This window comes from Vanacampus margaritifer, chromosome 2 (genome assembly GCF_051991255.1).
Source record: "Vanacampus margaritifer isolate UIUO_Vmar chromosome 2, RoL_Vmar_1.0, whole genome shotgun sequence".
Classification (NCBI taxonomy): Eukaryota; Metazoa; Chordata; class Actinopteri; order Syngnathiformes; family Syngnathidae; genus Vanacampus; species Vanacampus margaritifer.
Window position 1 is genome coordinate 12,382,090 of NC_135433.1, and position 10,638 is coordinate 12,392,727.

A 10,638-nucleotide genomic window follows, 5' to 3' on the forward strand; every position below is an offset into this window, starting at 1 on the left:
TTGCATTATTTTAGCCAATTGCCCCTATGTGAAATTGGTCAATTCGTATCTACTAATTGGCTGAGTTATTATAAACAAGAAAATTAAAGTAATTGTAAAATATGCAATTTTACATACAGTATGTATTTTTCTCATTAAACAACGACTTTATTTATTTTACAAGTAACCAAGAGCAGCAGCAACTGCATTTACCACCAATGGTCATTTTATAGCCATTAATATTTATTCAAGAATACCCGGTAAAAATCTTGAACTGAACAAAATAGGCCTACATAATTTAATGTGAGTCAATCAGGAAAAGAAGGAGACGAAGTAATGGGAACCTCAGAAGACAAACGAAGTGTAGCTTCAACATTTCAGGTTTCGCTTGTAGATTTTTACATCCCCACTAGAGGGCGCGTTGTTCTTAAAAATGCATTGTATCGACTGTGCCGCTGGCCTGTTAATTAAGAGCTCAGTGTGTTTGATAAAAGTCAATTATACTATACTAAAGCAGCAGAAAAAATCAGTCATGGAGGATGGTCGACACTGACAAGCATTTATTTGAATGTTTTTGTTCTCCGACTCTTTTGTTCTACTCAATGAGCTCATTCACAAAATTCAAAATTTAAAGCAGCTGCACTTCTCATTCGTGCAGTTTGTTGTAGCTTGAATGGCGCCCTGACTGAGAACCCCTTTTGTGCCCTCCACATCGCTTCTAGAGGGTGGCCAATTCCCGATCCAAACACCAATGAATGATCTATTTACATGCCACGATGCCAAATTGAAAATGATTTCACGTAGCATTTTGGTTTCCTTCGCAAATACCACCGAGTGCAGCTACACGTGTTGCACATACTAGAAACCACCAGTGACGACTCTGACGGGTCAGTGAGTATTCAGGAGACTAGACTGCCTGCGAGATGACTCAAGTGTGTTATGCTTTTTTACTACAGAAGGTAAAAAGGTAACCATAACCAATCAATCAGGGCCGTAGGAAACAATTTCAACAAATGGTACAAGAGAGTCAATAGTAAAAAGTTTGATGTATTTGTGTGAAAAAAAAATCACGGAAATGTCAGCAGCCAACAAGGCTTTTCGCCTATTGCCATTTGGCCCAAATGAGTCATCAGTGCAAAATGCAGCGACACACCACTGTAGCGCACATGTTAGCAACAAGTAAACTGGAGAAAAGTTTTTATTTTCTGAAAACAAAACAAAAACAATTGAATGCTGCTGTTAAAAATCTAGCTAACAATACGGTTTGGTGTGGACATTCACAGCATTAAATGGACAAACATGTTGGAGAGACAAAGGGGATCGTTAACGTGTGTGTGTGTGTGTGTGTGTGTCAAGTGCTGTACAGGAGGCATGTGCCAATCGCTATAATATCACGCAACGTCTCTGAGTGCTCTTCTTGCTCTTCTTGTTGCTGCGGTTGGTCTCCTTGTATCTTCTGATCTCCCTCACCAGTGAATAGAAGGCTTCCTCCACGCCCTACCGGGAACACAAACGCAAAACGGGCTCACGTTGATGTAGACGTGTGCAAAAAACGTACCGCCATCACGGCCGCGCACCTGTCTGGTTTTGGCCGAGGTCTCGACAAAGGGCACGCCGTAGCTCCGGGCCAGTTCCTGCGCCTGTCGCGTCTCCACCGAGCGTGAGCTCAAGTCACTCTTGTTGCCCACCAGCACCATGGGAACGCTGTCGCTGTCCTTCACCCTGTTGATCTGCTCTCTGGAGGGACGACACCATTTCCATTCACAATTGTTCATCCATTTTTTTTTTTTTTTGTATTTTGGATAACAATTTATTATCTCAAATTCAGAGATATGAATCACTTCTATGGCATATGTGTGGTCAGATGACCGACATTGTGGCACACAAACAACAGCACGCGCGGCCGTCACATCCTTTTGTACGATTTCCCAGGATGTTGAATAATGAAGTAAAAAGGCATCACAAGTACAAATATAACCCAAAAAGTGAGATTAAATGGAAACCCGTCCATGTCAGTTCAGACACTTTCTATTAGTTTCATTTCAACGATCACAAGACTGCAACGATACAAAAGTGTGAAGGTTTTGTTCTATTTTGGTGCCTTTAGTTTCGAACTAAGGTCCAAAAAAAACAAAACACACAACCATAACATCAAACACTAGTTCAAAGACACTTCTGAGCAAATCTGTCAAGGAACTTTCAAAGACTCGTCGCTCCTTTAACACATTTGCATACATGATGTAGCTGACGTCGCGTTGCACGTGCATGGAGACGTCATAGGATGTTTTACTGCTTTTATTTTGAAGAGAAACAACAGTACAGAGCAACACCACCGCCCACAAAGAGCCAATATGAAACCTCACGCCCTAGACCTCTTCAAATTGGACATTTTTCATTAAACCTATACAAACTGATATTATTCCTATTCTCCAAGGTCTAAAATAAGTAAATACACCAGTTGTTTTGATCTTGGACCTCAAGAGCCATTTCGTTTTACGGCTGATGTTTTTAAGAAACGCTGCAAAATTCGGATAATATGTCCTAATTTTCATTGTAGCTTCCCAGAGGCATTGCAAGTGGTACCAAAAGAAAGCTAATAACATTTTCTTGTATATGGTAGTAAACTCATGAACACCTATGTACATTGTAACTAAGTTTAATGCACAAACATACATATTTGGATGACATCATATGATACATAAAACTTTATCTAAAAATGTTTACCCTTAATGCACATATATGACTAATGATGTTTTATCTCTTCACTTCGGACGATCAGTTAAGCTTGATCTGTTAAGATTTGTCAACTGCTGACATCATGGCCTCTGGAAGACAACTCCGCAGCGGGAAAGTGGTCAGCGATACGAGTGAACGGGACGAACCAGCTGAGAAGAAAAGAAAGGTGGCAACTACTGCCACGAGGTCATTCAGTGACGTGCATCTCATTGGGCAACCTTGCTGCAGCATCAGGGGCTAAAGTTTAAGTCCCACTGATTGTCACACCCACCTAAGTGGGGCGAAATTCTTTCTCCGCATTTGACCCATCCCGTAAGGGAGCGGTGAGCAGCAACAGGAGCCGCGCTCGGGAATCATTTGGTGGGCTTAACAGATCAATTTTAACTGACCATCTGAAATGAAAAGATGAAACATAATTAGTGATAATATGTGATATGTGGCGGCCGTGGCTCAGGGTGTAGAGATGGTCGTTCAGTAACCAGAAGGTCGGCTGTTTGACCCCCCGCTCTCCCCAAGTCATGTGTCAAGGCCCTTCACACACATTGCCTCCAGTGCTACTCACACTGGTGTATGGAAGGTGCGAATGTTTGGTGGTGGTCGGAGGCGCACGTTAGCAGCCTGCTCCATGGCAGCTGTGGCTACTTAAGTAGCTTACCGCCACCACAGTGTGAATGAATAATGCAACCCCTGTGGAGCGTCTTTGAGTACAGACGCTCCCCTACTTACGAACATTCGAGTTACGAACAACGGTACATACGAACATGTCTGCCCGCATGTCAAAAAATGTTCGGAAAGAGATGCTGTAAGTTAGATTTTGTATTGCGCACCTTTTTCCGAGTACTGTAGTGCTTCTTTCCGCCGCTAATACCGACGCTTGGCGCTGTGAGAGCTCACCCAGCATTGGAGGCTCAGCAACGTGTCGAGGAGGAGGAAGAAGAAGAAACGCCTGTCGCTCATAGATAAAGCCATCGCACTCTTCGAGCGGCAAGACCCAAATATTGAACGTTGCACAAAGGTTGCAAATCAATTGAATGATGCCATACAGTGCTACCGCATCATTTATGATGAAAAAAGAAGAAAACTGTGCAATCGTAGTTAGATCGCTTCTTTCGGCCAGTTTCTAGTAAATCCTCCAAGGAAGATACTCATCAACCCTCATCTTCTTCTCCGCGACCCTCAACTTCTTCCTACATTGAAGTTACGGAGGAGGAAGTAACTTTTGAAGCCCATTCCAGCGACGACGAAGAACCTCTCATGATATAAAATCCTCCTCTTCCTCCTCCTCCATCATCTCCTTAAGCATCGAGTACATCTTCCAAAATAAGTTAAACTTCATTTTATTTATCTTATTACGTACATGTACATACTGTGTGTGTCTCTCGCTCTAACATACGTAGTACAGTACTGTACGTATTCTCTTTAAACATCAATTATAATACAAAATATAGCACTGAAGCAACTTACGAACAAATTCACCTTACGAACGATCGCTCGGAACGTAACTCGTTCGTAAGTTGGGGAGCGTCTGTATCTGATTAGATAGAAAACCTCTATATAAATCCGATGCATCATTATTATTAGTAGTAGTAGTACAGGCCAAAAGTTTGGACACACACACATCTCATTCAATGTGTTTACTTTATTCTCATGACTATTTAAGTTATAGATTCTCACTGAAGGCATCAAAACTAACAATGAACACGTGGAGTTATGTACTTGACAAAAAAAGGTGAACAATTGAAAACAAGTTTTATATTCTAGTTTCTTCAACATAGCCAGATTTTGCTCTGATGACTACTTTGCACATTCTCACCTCCTTCAATACGGTTGGAAAACCATTTCCAATACTAAGAGGGTGCAAAAAAATAATCAGAGCAAAGAGTGACTATTTTAAAGAAACTACAATATAAAACATGTTTTCAATTATTTCACCTTTTTTTTTTTTTTAATTATTCTTAATTTTTTTAAGTACCAATACATAACTCCACATGTGTTCTTTCTTAGTTATGATGTCTTCAGTGAGAATCTACAATGTAAATAGTCAGGTAAATAAAGAAAATACATTGTATGAGAAGGTGTGTCCAAACTTTTGGCCTGTTCTGTATGTGCATTAAGAGTAACATTTTTAAATTACATGATGTCATCCTTTCCAAGCATAAAAAATATGTATGTTTGTGCATTCAAATTAATTACAATGTACACAGGTGTTCATGTGTTTACCACCATATGTAAGAACATTTTATTAGCTTTCATTTGGTACCACTTCCAATGCCATAGCACCAACCTCTGGGAAGCTACAATGAAAACTAGGACATATTATCCCAAATTTTGCAGTGTTTTTGAAAAACGTCAACAGTAAAACTACATGGCTCTTGAGGCAGGCATAGCCAAGGTCCAAGATCAAAATAACTGGTGATATGTAGTTATTTTAGACCTTGAAGAATGGGAATAAGATCAGTTTGCATATGTTTGATAAAAAAGGTCAAATTTGAAGAGGTCTACTCCCGCCCCCACCAAAACAAACACATAAATATAAACATTTCAAATTACAATTGCCCATAACCAAATCTTAAAGCATAAATTAGGGGTGTCAGGCGATTAGAATTTTGAATTGTAACTAGAAAAATTCCCGCGGAAATTTTGAATGGGACTGCTGACTCTTGCAAGGTGGAAAAACGCATGTAGTACTTGTAGACATAGTAGTAGTAGTATAGTAGTAGCACTTGTAAAAAAGCAGTATTTAAATAGCAGTCCATTCCATTTAACTCTTTGACTGCCAGACGTTTTCAGAAAAGGGATGCCGTGGGTGCCAGCCGATTTAAGCATTTTTGACTGATCTTTCAAGGTCCACAGAAAATGATGTGTTTGGACTATGGAAACACACATACTACCAAATGAAAGATTGGACTCTCATCTTTCATCAGAAAAAAATGTTTGTTTCTTCCTTATTCTGTTTTTCAGTAATCAACAATAGAAAATGCTTAGGAACACCTCTGTTTTGAAAAAAAACGTCTTTTAACGTCTTTGGCACTCCTCCATAGGATTTTACTAAACGTTATTTAACGTTTTTGGCAGTCAAAGAGTTAATAAAAAAAAATTAAATTAAAAATAATAATAATAATGTGTTTTTTTTGAAAATGTATTTAAAAAAATGTAAATGAGCTGAACAGTTTAAAATTCAAAGGACTGGAATCGGTCAATAAATGTGGAAGTTAACCATAACAACATAAACTAAAAGTATCTTACTGTCCCTTTAAGAAACATGCGCATTCACGCACACACATTGGAACTTTAACATACTGACGTCACGCACACACATTCAACTGAAATGAATGACAGACGCACACCTCGAACAAAAGCCTCTCACGGCTTAACAGTTCAAGATGCAGATTCCACAAATGGCCCGTTAGAACGGCAAGGGTTTGGGGAACACGAGCATGTTCTCATTTTTTTAATCGGATGAAAAATGACCAAATGAGAGCAGGTTGAAAACTTATGATTTATCAGAAATGAAAAGAGAAAGGCGCCTGAAATTAACATGTAAAAGACAGGCGAATAAGTCCGACTTCTGAAAATAAAGGTACTAAATGACACCTTAGCCAAATAAAAGTTAGTTTGTCTGAAAGAAGAGACTTGTCACTACAAAATGTGAGAATTTGATGTCTAGTGAGCAAAGATTGTGGCCATGGTGACGAGTTGAAGTGAAACTTTGGGAAATAGAAATAGATTTTTTGGTTCCCGCCACTCAAAGCCTAATTGCTCCACTGAGTGTGTTAGAAGGCTATTTCAGTCACTGTCTTTGAACCCGCACAGGGGGGAGAGCTTTCATTCCTTTTTGGGGAATTGCGTCGCCATGGTAAGTCGGAATTCCTAGAAAAGTAATGCCGCACCGAGTCAGATCAAGCCGCATCGTTTGATACCTCATTCGTGCCGGTGCGATCTACGGTAAAGGCCGCAAAAATCTGGGGATTTTCTAGGATGGAGAGTAATATGGGACAGCACAGCAGTCCCATAATTAATCGTATGACTTCAATAGTTAACTCACAATTAATCTAATTAATCACATTTAATTCTAGATCTGTTCTGAATGTACAATAAAATGCACAATTTTTTTTTTTTTTACTTTTCATACTCTTGTTAACATAAAAGTGGAAACATTTTAAACTAATAGAAATATGGCTGCATCTTTTAGCCACTGATACAGTAATTTCATAATAATTCATAAAACGGAGTTAAAATTAAAGAAGATGTACTGTAAAAAAAAATGAGTGTAATTTTTATTTGTGTTGTCATTTTTCTGCCACTTGATGGCATAATTGCATGTGTAAGACGTTGGTGACAGCTCAGTGCATTTTTCATTTCATATTAAGAGCTATCTAATGTTTAACAAATTCTGCACATTTTTTTAATTGTAAAATACAACTTGAGCCCAGTCTCCACAAATATATGCATTATTATTACATTTATTACTGCTTTTGACGTGGAAGTGTCTGCTGCATTGCGACTGGAATCATTGATCGCGCGTTCAAAAAATGAGTGGCCTTAAAGGAACTTTAAATTAACTCAAACATTTTGACACCCCTATCTTAAATGTACCTCAAACTATGACAAGCATACTTAGACAATCTGAATGTTGAAAAGGGTCTTGTACCTGTACAAGTGCACGTCCTCGAAGGACTTGATGTTGTTGATAGCGTAGACGCAGAGGAAGCCCTCCCCCGTCCTCATGTATTGGTCCCTCATGGCGCTGTACTCCTCCTGACCCGCAGTGTCCAGGATGTCCAGCAGACACGTCTCCCCGTCGATCACCACCTGCTTCCTGTACGAGTCCTGCAGCACACAAGGACGCCAGCCGTTGGGATTCCGTACCTCACGCAAGTCATTTCCATTTCAGTGTGCCGTGTGAGAGTACCAGGTGGGCCACGGTATACATCAATTCTCCAACGTCACTTCTTGCTATTGATATCACAAAATAACCGCTCTGTGTTGTGTGAAACACTGATACCGGTTGCTTTGTGACGTCACCAGTTGAGCTGATTTCAACTTTTGGTGGTCTCAGAGAATCAGATGTAAAATGTATCATGCTTAACATATCCTGGGAAAGTGCTTCAGAGCCCGTTTGTCAAACTGCAAGACTCTTTCATGGTCTTGGAGATCCAGATTACTGATAGTTGAAGAATTTAAAAGGACGTTAACAAGTTTAACAACATCAAAAACAATATACTACTGCCTACTTCCTCTTCATGCTCAACTAAAATGAGCAGCTTCTCTCTTTGTCTTGTCATGGCAACAGACGCTATCTTGTCAAGTGTAATGAATGGCCCAATCCGAACAATCACTTTGGGGGTTGTGAAAGCGTGAATGCATAGTTCAAAAAGTTTGGATATGGTATATATAACTGCTGAAAACTCAGTCATGTATTTTTGTGCTGTGAAAGATGAGTACATGATGCATTGTTGTCCTCCTAATCAGCAGAAGAACCTTATCTTAACCTGTTTAAAGATCTACTCCACAGGATAAGAGGTTCAGTCTTTAGATAATGGATGGACATACTGAAATATTAAATGTTACTAATCAAACGCATGGGCAATGATGGACTATAAAAGGGGAGATATAAAAGGGGGAGATTATTAAGCATACACACACAGAACATAGGCAAGAAATAAAAATAACTCCTACATGCTTCAGCCATATTTCTAGTCTAAAAGCAAACTATACAAATATATTTCAAATGGATTGGATATAAGTTAACTAATAAAAGGGAGAAAAGTCTTAAAATGATTAATCCTGGTCTTCTTTTGGTATGTAACAAAAAAAACAAGTGCCATTTGAAGAGGGATGTGTAGACTTTTTAGACCTCATTTGTTAATAGTTGTATTATTGACTGCACTGATTGCATTAATCTATATAAGTATATAAATGGAATACATACGACTGTTTTTTTCATATCAATACTTTTGGCAATGGGTGCCCTTTTATGGCTTGAACACTTCAAGAATGTCCGTACACATGCTTAAAAATGGGTTGTTATGTACAAAGTACAACGCATCAATCAGCAATGCATGTATTATGGACCAGAGCTTTAAAACAAACCAAATCATCATCTTCTTAAATGGTGTAGTTTCAAAGATTAGAGATGTTTAAAGTCGAGACGTAATTTGCCTCTATCACTCTAATTAGGAGGCTCAGAACAAAAATAAGTTGTGTTCTGGTATTTGCCTTCCATTTCCAACCACACTTCAAAAGTTGTAGAAAATCAGAGGTGAAGGGATCATTGTCGGGTTTAAAGTAATTAAATTTATTCGACTGATTATAATCCTTCAAGGGGATATTCCATTTACACTGCTGCATTTGTGTTGCACGCCCGAACACATAGAACTAAATCACACTCCTACAGGCGTGCAAAGAGACGTCAGAGTGAGTGAGGTGCATTTACATTGCAGCCTTATATGAACGTCACAGGTGCATGTAGTGAGTCCCACCTCGATGGTTGGATCATATTCATCCACAAAGTGATTCTGGATGAGCTGGATGGTGAGAGCGCTCTTCCCCACGCCTCCTGCGCCGACCACCACAAGCTTGTACTCGGTCATGCCTGCAAACTGACGCGAAAGCAAATTAGCGACCACTTGGAAGACATTTGATGATATCTGATACAGCGCCGTGACATGGCGACCCAGATTTAACTTGAACACCCATACCCATACATGTTGACTCTTAACTTACGTCACTACCGTAGCTGCGCTAAAGTCCGTGTTATGCAAGAAACCAGGCTTACCTTTTGTATATGATTTGTTAACAACGTGTGAGTTCACAGGTCCGGAGTTCACGCGTAAATGTATGACACTAGCTTGCTACATAGCGTTAGCCTGAGGACTATTTCCTTCCTCAAACCGCACTCCAAAACCAAAATACTTTAAGTCCTCGAGCCGTTTACAACGCTAAAGTCAAAACGTCAAGATTTATGACGACTAACTGATGGTTAACTACATCGAAATTTTAAAGTTGTAAATAAACACCAGACCACCACAACATCAGATGTAGCCTTCATTAAACCTCCATTGTGAATCATTGCAAAAGTCAAACTGATTGCGTTAATCCTCACGCTAAACGACCAATAGGGCGAGGACTCTACAACAGACGTTAATTTTGTCCAATCATACTGGAGATTTTCATATTAGTCCCGCCTATTTACAAAATGATGTCCAATCATGCATTGAAATGGCTACAATTGGGCGTGGTCTCTGGAGATCCAGCGACCGTCACTGTATTTACTGCACTTAGATTTGTCAGCGTACAGTACTACAGTGGTGGTAAGCGACGAACTATAAATACTTCGTTACTCTACTGAAATGTACTTTACTTCAGTACTCACTTTATGACTTGTTACTTAGGCTATTCTCTCATCATTTGAAAATAACTAAGTATACTGTGTCCAAACAAGCTAAGTATTTTTTATTTTTTTTTAAACATCCACAGATGGCAGAACGACGTTAAAAAAAGGGGGGAAAAGACTAAAAAAAAGAAATAAAGCGCGGAGATATTCCTCATGGCTTTTTAGGTCATAATTGTTTGATGTGTGTTCCCGACAACTATCACAGAATTGCATATTAATACAACATATTTGTGTGCATAAATGTTTTTTTTGTTTTGTTTTTATCTGTTGTTTCTACTTATCTAAATGGGTATTTTATATATTTGACTCTAAAATGTATTTATTTATTACTTTTGTACTTAAATAGCTACGTTAAGTCTGCATTTTTAACTCATAGAGTTGAATCAGTAGACTTCTACTTCTACCAGTCTTTTTTTAAACACAAATATTCTATACCTAAGTAATTCTGTATATATGAAATGTTGCCATCTCATAACTTTTTTGTTGTTGTTGTTGTTGAATGTTACCGCCCCACCCCCCGCCCCTTA

At 39.1% G+C, this 10,638-nt stretch overlaps 1 protein-coding gene and 1 long non-coding RNA gene across 3 annotated transcripts; both read right to left on the reverse strand.

The window, feature by feature from the left end:
- Positions 1-517: 517 nt before the first annotated feature.
- On the reverse strand, positions 518-9,802 carry LOC144043821 (GTPase KRas). Of its 2 annotated transcripts, none has more exons than XM_077557820.1 (5): positions 9,494-9,802; positions 9,198-9,310; positions 7,367-7,545; positions 1,557-1,716; positions 518-1,476 (listed from the first exon to the last, which is right to left on the reverse strand). In XM_077557820.1, exons 2-5 carry the CDS (start codon positions 9,306-9,308, stop codon positions 1,363-1,365), a joined length of 564 nt encoding a protein of 187 aa, XP_077413946.1. In that variant the 5' UTR covers positions 9,309-9,310; positions 9,494-9,802; the 3' UTR covers positions 518-1,362. The 2 variants fall into 2 exon arrangements, with proteins under 2 accessions (XP_077413946.1, XP_077413945.1); XM_077557819.1 differs by having other exon boundaries at positions 9,198-9,317; positions 9,494-9,801.
- On the reverse strand, positions 2,620-4,789 carry LOC144043823 (uncharacterized). Its single transcript, XR_013291168.1, has 2 exons — positions 2,987-4,789; positions 2,620-2,888 (listed from the first exon to the last, which is right to left on the reverse strand). It is a non-coding gene; the product is annotated as an uncharacterized LOC144043823 (long non-coding RNA).
- Positions 9,803-10,638: the final 836 nt, after the last annotated feature.